This window comes from Vipera ursinii (assembly GCF_947247035.1).
Source record: "Vipera ursinii genome assembly, chromosome: 14".
Taxonomy (NCBI): domain Eukaryota; kingdom Metazoa; phylum Chordata; class Lepidosauria; order Squamata; family Viperidae; genus Vipera; species Vipera ursinii.
Window position 1 is genome coordinate 12,074,119 of NC_139527.1, and position 12,367 is coordinate 12,086,485.

Here is a 12,367-nt window from a genome sequence, read left to right on the forward strand (position 1 = left end):
TACTGCTTTTCCCTTACCCCAACATCCATTCTGCATGGCTGTGACCTCACAGGTGCAGAGATCCCTGCAGGTTGGACGGATCCTGGCACCTCTTGGCTGTTCCAGGCCGGAATGGGACAAGTCACCAAGGGACAATTCAACAAATACAAAAGTTAAATTTATTTCAATGGGACCGTGGCCAATAATAATAAAGTCAAAAGTTACAAATGTTTCAAGAAAAATATGGTCACCAGTAATAAAAAGAACTGAATGAAACGATTAATACAGTGTTGAATTGTCCCGCAGCGAGTTGGCTGTGGCGAGTTGTCCTAGAGCTGGGTTGGGTCAGCATCTCTTCCCCTCTCAGTTCCCTCTGCTTTGGGCACTGGGAGTCTTGGGCTCTCTTCACTGAGACTTTCTCCTCTGTAGACCAGGCCTTGGAGCAGTCCAAACAGCTGCCGACCAGCAGGAGTAGTGGAGGGGCCCCCAAAGGGAGGTGGGGGTAAGAAGGAGAGCAAATCTCCTGATGTCTTTTGGCTGGTTTGGGCTGGTTTTGAACATGGGCTTAGCATGCTGTGGAGGTAGCGCAAAATCTGTATGTGAAATGAACCTGACTTTCATGTGTCCACATTCCAGAAGTAAGAACCGCGCCCTTGGCAGGCTCTGTACCTGTAGGAGGGGAGGATCACCGGAGGGGGCAACAAAAATGCTGCTGCTGTTTTCTACTGCCTTAAGAACTCATGGATGGCTTTGGGGAAGAGCCCGTGGTCGACCCATTTATGTCACGCAAACTGCTAGCTGCAATTTCAATATTCACCAATGCTCCCATTTTGACCTAAAGAGCTTGCAGCAGCTGGGGATGCAGGGAGCTTCTCTGAAATATTATCAGAGCCAAGAGTTCAGCAAAAAACAGTATGACGTTTGTCCTCCCGGATTGTTGACTGGAGTGTTACAAAAGGGGGAAATTTTCTAGAAGCCATAGGACATATTTACAAACCTGTGTAATTCACTGCTTCCTCTTATTTTTTATCTGGTTGTGAAAAGCAGGACAGAGCAAGACCCGATTTTGCCTTCTCTGCACTCCTACCAGTTATCCATTAAGTAAACCGCCCTGAGTCCCTCAGGAAAAGGGCGGTATATAAATTGAAATAAATAAATAAATAAATAAATAAATAAATAATTCTCCCTGTTTACTTCCTGTTCTCTGGCTGTGACAAGAGCCGAGGGGACTCATGCCCCAACTGCCAGTGAGGCCTCTGGAAGGCCTCTGGGCAAGAGGAGCCCGCCTGACCAGGCCTCCAAGGCTTGCTGGAAGGAGCTACCATGCCCACGGAGAGCCTTTTCTCTCTACTCCAGCATCTCCCAAGCCCCTTTGAAGGGGACAGGAAGGGCACAAGGGAGGTCAGACAGGCCAGGCAAGAGCCTCTTCTCCCCACAGGCACAGGCTCACCCTCTCTCGGCCAAGGGTCTGGCACTGCCCCAGTGTGCAGAACCTGAGCGGCTGCATTGCTCAGAGATCACCCCAGCATGAAACAACTGCAGGTTATTCACTTTGTGACTGGCCGGAACATCAGAAGGAACCGTGCAACTTAGCCCTACCTTCAGCTCTGACATCTTGCACTAACTTTTCTGCCGTCTTCCCGGTGTAGAATTCTTCAGCCCCATTTTCTGCCACGGCCTTGAGGGTCTTCTCTAGGGCTGCCCAGTGTAAGTCCTCTCCGTGGCTCAGGACGGCTCCTCGGTCACTGCAAAGCAGTTGGCTGAAAGGGAGGCCAAGAAGGGCGCCAGTCAGTGGTTCCTGCTCTTGGGACCTCTTTGTGGAAGCCCCAGTTTAGCCTCTAGATACAACCAGCTCTGGTTAACACCCAAGAATGGAGGTGAGTCTCTAATCTGTAGCCAGATATGACTTTCCTTTAAATATAGGTAATCCGCGACTTCATTTAAATTTAGAGATCATTCGAAATTACAACAGCAGTGAAACAAGTGACTTATGACCAGTTTTCACTTAACTCGTGGTCATGTGATCAAAATTCACCTGGCAACTGACTCATATTTATGACGGTTGGAGTGTCCCGGAGTTATGTGATCACTTTTTTTAATCTTCTGACAAGCAAAGTCAATGGGAAAGCCAGGTTCACTTAACAACCATGTTACTAACTTAACAACTGCAGGGATTCCCTCAACAACTGTGGCAAGAAAGGTTGAAAAGTGGGGCAAAACTCACTTAACAGCTGTCTTGCTTAGCAGCAGAAACTTTGGGCTTAACTGTGGTCATAAGGCAAGGACTCCCTGTCCATTTCTCTTGGTACTGCATTTAGGATCACTCTGGGCGAGCACGGTTTCCACCCTTTCCAGATATTGCCTTGATGTGCGGGTCTTCTCACTTTGTGTTGGACTGAAGGTTCTGCGGGTGGGAGAGGCTGAAGCTCCTGAGGCCCAAGGGGTAGGAGGGCAGGTTCCCCCACTGCCCCTTCCCTGAAAGTGGGGCTGTGGTGGCTACTCCCCCTGGCATGCCATGTAGAAGCATGCCCCCCCCACAGAAAGGGAAGGAAAAAGCTAACTCTCTTCACACCCACCCACCCCCTACAACTTGGCAAGAAGAGGCGCTGCTAGGCCAGGCCTATAGGCAAACAAGGATGCTGGACCTCAGTAAAGATAGGTTGCGGACAGCAGAGAGAGAGAGAGAGAGAGAGAGAGAGATAAGAAAGACCAGGCAAACTATTTCCCTATCTATCCTTATCCTTCTTGGGGAGCTGGAAGGATAAGGCCAAGGTCCCTCTTTTCCAAAGGGGAGGGGGAGGGCATGCCAGTCAAACAATGGAGGCCTGGGAGGGATTACAGACGATCAGCCTGGGCACAACCTGGAAACACAGCGATACTACCTAGGTGTCAGCAGAGATTTGTGAATTACATGCTTTATACAACGACCTTCCTCTTTTTACTGAGTAATTTTATGGACAGTGTTTTTGCAATTGCGATCTGACTGTCTCTCCCCACCCCTCAACTACTAAGGTCAGATGGCTGGTTCTTATTGATGCTGAGCAGGGTCCTGCCTTATCCTTGGGAAGTGGGGGAGGGGCTACATGTGGTGGGTTTGTGTGTTTTATTGTTGTAAGCCACCTCAGAGTCACTTGTGCCAGATGGACAGCTATATAAATCAGATTAGGGAAGTAAGAGGAATATTATCACAATGTAACTTATTTGGGCACAGCAGTTGATAGTGTATCCCATATTTTAATTAGCAACTTAATTAATACATGGTCAACTATTGACTTTATTATACTCAAATATCCTTAGTTCCTAATCAAATTGGAGGGTTGTACTAAGGGGTACCACAGGGTTTAGGATAAAAAAGTGGAGGGGATAGACATCAGATTTGCAGATCATATAGTATTCGGTGAGATATAGAATGCTTAAAAGACAGAAACAGCATTTAAAAATAAAGAAGCTGGCTGAAAATAAGAGACTCCGTTCATCACTTAGAAGACAGAAATCAAATGTACACGTATAAGTCCAGTTGGTATCAAGAGGTATGAAAAGACTTGACTCATAGAAGCTGAATAGGAAGGTTCATACTAGAGAACCTTGAAGATAGTTTCATATTTCTAAGAATCTTCTCCCAAGTAGCAAGCATTATTTTGTGATGGCAAAAGGATTATAGAAAACTTTCTTAGCCTGGCTATGTTCAACGTTGCTGTAAAGAATCCAAACAGGATAGTGGCCTGCCATTGGCCAATCCCACATTTAAAAGTTTGATCTCACCATAAGGACGAGTTCTTCAAAGGCGACTCCAGGAATTTCAGAAACTGGCTCAAAACCTCTGGTATCTGGATTCCAAGGCCAAGCATCTCAATGGTGGGTTTGAAAAGGTCCTTCCATGGCAATCTGCCGTAGCGTAGGTGAGCTTGTTCATAGCCACGAAGTTCCCCAGGAACAGCAATCCATTCAGATCCTGTCGAAGGAAGGCATTATAGTTAATGCAGAGTCTTCTCAAATTAGTTTTCTATATATCACCCCAATTTCACTATTAGATTGCTTGGGTTAGTTCCAGAACTCCCTTGTGACTTGTAAAAAAGTACCAAAATTATGAGTAGAAAAATCTGAGTGTTTACCTCAGTGTTTCTCAACCCTAGCAACCTTGATAAGGTATGTGGAATTCCCCAGCCAGCCAGCCACACATCTTAAAACCAGTAAGGTTGAGAAACACTAGCCTAGCTGATCACTCATTCTAGCAAAACCCTTTCAGATGCAAGTATGGTTGATGTTCTTAAGGGTCATAAGTCAGAAGAGAATGGCTGTTGATATGAATGCCCACCTGTATGTTTGTTTAAGGAATCCTCTTTGGGATTAAAGAGGCTAAATTCCTCCACATTTTAAGTCTTTATGCTATTTAAAGTCACTGGACAGTCGCTTGTCTGAAATGGTATAGGATCTCCTATTTAATCATGGGGTTGAACTAGATAGAAGATTTCCAAGGTCCCTTCCTATTCTGATTGACTAATTGACTGATTGATTGATTGATTGATTGATTGACATGTGAAATTCTATCAGTCTTAGGGCATCTAAGTGGCACAATGCATCACTGTAAGCCATGCATTCTTTTAATTAAACATTGCTGAATACACTACAATGGTCTAATTCTCACAAAACCCTAAGCCATTAATCATGGGTTGCAAAGCTCAACTTGATTCACACATTGGACTGAAGACACTTATAATGGTTTGGGGTGTGTGTGTGAGGCCAGCCAATGTGTCGATGCCATCTTACACAACCTGCCTCTATGGTGAAACCACCTCTGGGGTGTGTGTGTGTGTGTGTGTATCTTATCCCAAGGTAGCTTCATGTTTGTTCTGGTGGAAATGAGTTCATCTCTTAGTCAAGGTAACACCTGCCGGGCTGATTCTCCCAAATAGATCAAAGAACAGGGTCTCCAATCCCCCAAGCATGCATTTCCTCCCCAGCCCCACTGATACAAACCATGGCATTATTGAATTGTATACTTACCTGGAAGCAAAGTGTCTGTACACTTTTTCAGCAAACCTTCAGTGATGTTTTGGGGAGCCCTTTCACGAGCATTGAGCACCTCAATTTTTCCTGCAGTCCAAAGAACACATTGAAAAATCCACACAGTTTCTGTGGAGGTGATGAATAACATCTAGCTTTGTCCTGACAAAGTTTACCTAGATTCCAATCTTAAATCTCTTATTTCACTCACAAACACCGTGTTCAATCAACATTTAAAGCTATGGTTTGTTGGTAGCCTACACTTTCTTAATTTCCTTAGGGCCTTAAAAAGCACAATTCAAAGTAGTCAAAAGTGACCAGCCCTCTGAGGAGCAGTGCCTGCTGCTACATTAATGGGGACCATTAACTGGAGGACTCCTCTTCCTGAGCTTGGATGAGCCTACCTGTGGGTGCATCGTAGATGGTGAAAATAAGGCCTCCGCCCAGGCCCATGCTCTGCGGATTCAGGACTGACGTGCAGATCAAGGCTGCAATAGCAGCATCCACCGCGGAGCCGCCACGTTTCAAGATGTCCCTGTGGGGCATGGAGAGGACAGAGCGTGAAACATCAAAAACCCAGCGGCAGCTGAAGAGCTTCTCCGGGGAAATCCGGCACAATGGGGTCACCGGCCTCTGCCTCTGGAAGGCAGATTGGACCAGAACAGCTGCCTGAAAGTGTCAATGGTGCCCTTCAGCAGGCAGAGGCTAGTGACCGGTGGCTGCTGATCTAACTGTAGTGGGGAGCAGGACTTCACCTGAAGACTGCGGACCATCTCTGAGGATGCAGATGAACCCACAAAGTGCATGCAGTTCTCCCTTCCAGCTCTGGTGCGCTTGTTTGTCCTCACTGGTTAAGCAAACAGCAGAGCTCAAAGGAGACTTGCAACACAATCCATCAGCAGGAAGGGGCAGGGAAGGATAGAGAATGTCTAGACAGCCAGGGATTCTGAGGAATTGCACGCTCAGCTATTGTGGGGAAAAAGACAGCTCACAAACAGTTGCTGTTACAAGAAATGTGTCCTGAGAGTTGCTGATGATAATTGCTGATTGTGAGGGAGTGAATGCCTGCTTGAGTAAGCAGAGTTGCAGCCTAGGAACATAAGGCAACCAGATTTTGGAGAGGCAATTCACTGGGCAAACATATGCTACAGAGGCAGCTAATACAATGTTTGTTAATTTGTATTCCACCTTTGTTATTTTTATAGCTCACTAAAGGTGGAGAACATACCTAATACACTCCCACCTTCTTTCCCACAGCTATAACCCCCTGTGTTGGGCTGAAAGAGAGTGACTGGCCCAAAGTTGGAACAAAGTTTGTGAAGACAGCGTGTTCAACGACTGTACTCAATTTTCCCTGTGTGTCTTTCTACTAGTGCTGCCTAAAAAACGGAAGAGGAACCGACATAATTCAGACGTCTATGGCGTGTTTGCTCTCCTCTCTCAAAACAAATTGACTTATATTTGCAGCAAGGACAAATTAGCACTAGAGGAAAGAAAGTCCAAAGATTGGAACACTGAATGGCCGCTGGTGAGGAAAATGAAAGATTATTCCCCGGAGCAAAAAGGCCCTGAAGCTGAAAGGAGCTAACATTTGATGTCAGCAGCGTTGACAAGCAACAAGGAATAAACCAAAGAGGAGGAAGTTCAGGGAAATGAGAATGAGCAAAGGGCACAGAGGCCTTCTGCCTCTCTAGAAATCAGAAACAACTCTTAGGGACACACCAAGGAGGAAGAAGAGGATATCCTGCAGCGCCTGAAGGTGGACCCGGAAGGCGGAGGAAACCCCTTACAGAAATAATATTCAAACATTCAATCCTTTTAAGTTAATGAAATGGCTTGAAGATAAGAGAATGTTTGAAAGAGTTATTTGTTAAAAGAAACCGAGCATGCAGGTCCTGCCCTCTGAAAATGATGATGATAACGATAATAATGATAGATAGATAGATAGATAGATAGATAGATAGATAGATAGATAGATAGATAGATAGATAGAAGGGAGGGAGGGAGAGGGAGAGAGAGAGAGGGAATCATCTGCATAGGTCCCTAAGAGATGCTCCTGAATTGCTGCCTCCAGTAACCCTGGTCCACCTTCCCCCAATATTTGAATGGTGGGGAAGGGTCTTCTTGTATTTTCTGAGAAGAATGGGAAGGAGCTGGTATCTCCTTTTAAGGCTAACAAATGCTATTGTGAGGCTCAGCTGCATCCCACACCAGCCAGTGCCTGGCAACCAAAGGCTGGGAGGGGCTGCCAGCTCTTCCTGATGGGGGCCCCTCCTGAGGGAGAAGAAGAGGTGAGGCAAAGGGTGGCATGAAGGGCAGCGCTTGCTTGGCAGGTGTCTTGCCACCGTTTGAGGGAGACTCTGCTCACATCTCCCTTTCTCTGGCTGCTCTGTGTCTCTCTCCTTCTCTCCCCCCTTGCCCCTCCCCATCTCCATCCTGCTCCTCCCTTGGCTTTTTCAACCGGTGAGATGGAGGGCAAAGTGCTGGGGGGGTGTCTCCGCAGGTGAGAGATCCTAGTTGACCTCTGCAGAATGGCAACCCTGTGGCTTACTGGCGGAGGGCAGGGAATCTGGGCACTGCACAGGATCTTTGCTTGTGGGTTCACCACTTTCTCAACCCCTCCATTGTGTGAGGAAGTGTCTTAAATGCAGAATGTTTCCATTCAGGCAAACCTGGTTGTCCAAAACTTACTTAAGAAAGAGAGACTAGAATCTCAGAAAAGCTAAAGTATGGTGTGGAGCTGAACATGCCCACAGCAAAGTCCGAAGACCTGTTTTTCAGAACCTCTTTCGGTGAAGAGAGGAGAGGAAATTGCCCACAGATGGATGCACCTTGTGAGGAGACCCCAGGGCAGGGGTCTCTGGGTGGGGGGTTTCAGTGCCCGCAGATGAAGCAATCAGCCATCAAGCTCATGGTAACGGGGGAGACTTTTAAAGGCTGCTTTCAGAAATGGCTTATCTAATCATCTTAAAAGTACTAGAGAGGTTTGAAATGACAAATCTGGTGAGTCTATCTTCATTTTTGAATAAAAAATGAGAAAATTAGAAAATATAGCAAAAATTACCTATAAATTTAAGAACTTGAAGAATTCGAAATAAATGACAAAAAGCTAAATAAAATTTGGAACCAAGAAAATTATAAATAAATTAAGGGTCCAGACAAGAATTGCACCTTTACCATAAGATTTTAGAAATAACTATACAAAAGAAACAGCTTTGTGTGTCAACCTAACTTATTTTGTTTAGTCATATTAGAGATCTGACAACTTAAATTGGGCACTTCAAGAGATTAAAGATTCCAGGGAAAAAGGGAAAAAAATAACTTGGCCTTTGCCTTAGGATTCAAGTTTGCAAAATGATACAAATACTATGTTTCTCATCAAATTTGCAGATGACACTAAACTGGCAGGAATACCCAACACCCCAGAAGACAAGCTCAGGATTCAAAAACATCTTGACAAACTTGAACCCTATCCAACAAAATGTGTTTCAATGTGGAGAAAAGCAAATGTATTTACATTTAGGCAGGAAAAATTAAAGATATAAATACAGATTAGGTGAGACCTGGCTCAAAAACTGTGAGAGGGACCTTGGAGTCCTAGTGGACGATCACTTGATCATGAGCCAGCAGTGTGCAGCAGCAGCCAAAAAAGCTAATACAATCCTGGGTTGTATAAACAGAGGCATAGAATCAAAATCATAGGAAGTATTAGTACCACTTTATAAAACCCTAATAAGACCACACCTAGAATACTGCAACCAATTTTGGTCACCATACTACAAAAAAGATGTTGAGACCTTGGAAAAAGTTCAGAGAAGAGCAACTGAGATGATCAAAGGCTATATGAAGAACGGCTCCAGGACTTGGGTCTGGCTACTCTAATGAAAAGAAGAAATAGGGGAGAGATGATAGTAGTATTCCAATATTTGAGGGGCTGCCACAAAGAAGAGGGGGGTCACGTTATTCACCAAAGCACTAGAGGGCAGGACAAGAAACAATGGCTGTAAACTGATCAAAGAGAGAAGCAACCTGGAATTAAGGAGAAAATTCCTAACAGTGAAGACAATTAACCAGGGGAACAGCTGGCCTCCAGAAATCATGGACGCTCCATCACAGGAGGTTTTTAAGAAAAGACTGGACAATCACTTGTCTGAGAAGGCATAGGTTCTCCTGCTGGAGCGGAGGAGGGGGGGGCTGGACTAGAAGACCTCCAAGGTCCCTTCCAGTTCTATTCTATCTTAAATGTTTGAAGTATTAACAGAGATTGCTGGAGGTTTTCAAGAAGACACTGGACAAACATTTGTCTGAATGGTATAAGATCTCCTGCTTTAAATGGGGTAGGAGACCTCAAAGATTCCTTCCAACTCCATGATTCTAGTCTAAACTAAATTTTGAAGAATGGAGTGAAAAATTAGTAGCCACAATATCAACAATATTGCTAAATATTTGCTTCTATGGATCGACTAAGTGTGATGGTTGTTAATGAAGGAATGACAGATGTGAAACTAATCCTACAGAAATAATAGTATCATAAACATTGGATTAAAAACAATGTTTTTTGGTGGAGCAGTGGGCTAATGCCTCCTTAAGTAACACCAGCTGCCTGCAATTAGTGCAGGTTCGAGTCCCACCAGGCTCAAGGTTGACTCAGCCTTCCATCCTTCTGAGGTAGATAAAATGAGGACCCAGATTGTTGGGGGCAATAAGCTGACTTTGTAAAAATGCCACTTGGGGGGGGCGAAAGCCCTAATAAGCAGGCATATACATAGAATGAAGGCTATTGCTAAGCACATTGATTTGTGCTTAGATTGTAAGCCGCCCTGAGTCTTTGGAGAAGGGTGGGATATAAATGGGATTTTAAAAAATGTAGATTATAAGACAGAGAAGGCATTTAAAGTGGAACAAGTGACTAGCCAAGGGAATGATCCAGATGGGGAGCAGGCTGCAGTTTTAAAACTTAAAGGAGAAATACGAATGACATACCGCAAGAATGACTTGGATAATGTCTTTTCATTGGATTTTCAAAAGAGGTTTGCTGAAGCCTTGAAGAATGGGAGAGGATTTATGTGATGGGATAAAGAATGGAAGAGAGATCAAATCCTATGACAATATTTGAACTAATTAAAAATTAAGATTTTCAGAGATAAAAGGAAGAAATTATAAAGTTGGTTTATTTGATCAAGATAAGATATATTTTTATGAAATTCTGGGAACTCTTTACAGACTTTTTGCTGATATCGGGATTGAAAAACTGATGTCTTATGTTTTATGGATTTGTTTATAGATAAGAGATGGCCACCTAATGAGGAGGAAGGACTCACTGGAGAAGAGCCTAATGCTGGGAAAGATTGAGGGCAATAGAAGAAGGGGACGACAGAGGAGGAGGTGGCTGGATGGAGTCACTGAAGCAGGAGGCGTGAGGCTAAATGGAGTCCAGAAGATGGTAGAGGACAGGAAGGCCTGGAGGAACATCGTCCATAGGGTCGCGATGAGTCGGACACGACTTCGCAGCTAACAACAACAACAAGAGATGGAATAGGGAAAAAGAGCTTTGCTTGTAACTTTATGGGGTGAAGAGCTACCAAACATGTTTATACTTGTGAGGAAGATTGGAAATCACTTCTTTCTATATTTTTCTTTTGCTTTATTTCATTTTTTCTTTTTCTTTTGTTTGCACTTTTTATTTTCTTTCTCTTTCTGAGTTTGTATTAGCTTTTATTACTGCAATTCACATCTTTAATAAAAATTATGTTAAAACAGGTATGATTTATAACTTTTTGCTTGAACATCTTGAAGAAAGCAAAGTTATAACTAGCAGCCAACATGGGTTTGTCAAAAACAGATCATGCCAGACAAATCTTACTTCATTCTTTGTCAAAGTGATTAATTTAGTAGACCAGTGAAATGCTGTGGGCATAGTACACTTTAACCTCAGCAAGGCATTCAACCACGTAGACCACAACCTACTTCTTGGAAAGCTAGAAAATTGTGTGATAGACAGCATCACCACCAGATGGATTTGTAACTGGCTGACAAACGCTACTCAATGAGTCTACATCTACATGGAGGGAAGTAAGAAGTAGTACAGTGTAGCTGAAGTCAATCTTCCCAACTGAGTTAAAACTCATTGACCACAATGCATGGCACCCCAGAGATGATAACCACTGGGCTATTTGACAATGCCATCGGAGTAGAAAGATAATGACAACTAAGGTCTCTAAAGACCCTCCTGATCTTGCAAGAAAAGTTGCAACAGAACTGAAATCCATCCAGTCTAGTTACAGAGGTTTTCTTTTTTAAAGACGCCACCTCTCCCGAACTCCTCTTTTCTCGGAAACAAGCAACATAGAGGATCTGGCTTCACATCTTACAGTAAACCCCTCTCAATTAGTTTGTTAAATCATAATTGCGTGCATTTAGACACTATGTTGAGACAAAACGAAAGAAATGGGTAAGTGCGAAGAATGAGGGAAGCTAAGTTTTAAAAGTTAAGGACTTATTGAAGAGATAACAGAAAATGACATGACTGTACGACATGCTCTAGGAAAAGTTCCAACAATTATTGGACATTTATTTAAACGCTGTATAAGGTTGCCATCTCAAGCAGTGAGCCTGCACAATGAAACGGATCAAAGGCGGGAGGCTCCGAAGCGGTGTCTTGCTCCCTGGGCGCCTCTCGGTCTGCCTGGGAGCTGAGCTTAGGCGAGGCGACCCAAACGGCCGGGCGGCAGACGGAGCCACCCGCCTCCTTCCCTGCTCAGCTCCGGGCTCGCGAGGCGCTCGAGAAGCGCTGAAAAAGCCCCGTCGGTTTTCTCCCCCCTCCCGCTCCGTCTGCAGCCGCCCCGCCGCCGTAGCAGCCCGGTGGCGGCGGCGGCGAAAAGCGGGCAAGGAGCACCGCGGTTCATCCCCCGCTCCGCCGGCCGCCCCGCTCGCGGCCGCCGACGGCGCCTCCCGCCCGTCCCTATTTGGCGGCCTTCCTTCCTACCTGCCGACCTCCGAGCATCTGCGGGTGTCCGCGGCTACAGCCGCGTGCCAGTAGCGGGGAGGGTCGCACCCGGAACGGCCGAGGAAGTGCAGCAGCAGCCCCGCGCCCGCCGCCGCGACGGCCGCCAGCAGCAGCCCCGCGCAGCAGCCCGCCCGCCTCGAGAGCCCCATACCGCCGCCGTGGCCCGCCCGCTCGGCTGCCACCCCCGACCAGGCGCCCTTCGGAGTAGCGCCAGGGCCGGCGGCCCTTCGGGGGCTGGGCAGGGAGGAGGGACGGGCAGGCCCGCGCCCCCGCCCCTCCCCTTTGAAGCGCGCCCCCGCCCCGCCCCTGCCGGCGGCCGTCGGACGGGGAGACGCGCACCGGGCTGGGGGCCGCAGCCCTCCACGTTCCTTCCTCGCC

General features: G+C 45.9%; 1 protein-coding gene across 1 annotated transcript in view; it reads right to left on the bottom strand.

The window, feature by feature from the left end:
- GGT5 (gamma-glutamyltransferase 5) overlaps positions 1–12,161 on the bottom strand; it is a 20,711-nt gene extending 8,550 nt beyond the window's left edge. The window contains exons 1-6 of the mRNA XM_083373386.1: positions 11,969–12,161; positions 5,388–5,518; positions 4,984–5,073; positions 3,742–3,931; positions 1,579–1,739; positions 595–648 (exon numbers count right to left, since the gene is read on the bottom strand). Coding sequence (XP_083229512.1) covers positions 595–648; positions 1,579–1,739; positions 3,742–3,931; positions 4,984–5,073; positions 5,388–5,518; positions 11,969–12,138 — 796 coding nt within the window. The 5' untranslated portion in view covers positions 12,139–12,161. The remainder of the gene's footprint in view (positions 1–594; positions 649–1,578; positions 1,740–3,741; positions 3,932–4,983; positions 5,074–5,387; positions 5,519–11,968) is intronic.
- Positions 12,162–12,367: the final 206 nt, after the last annotated feature.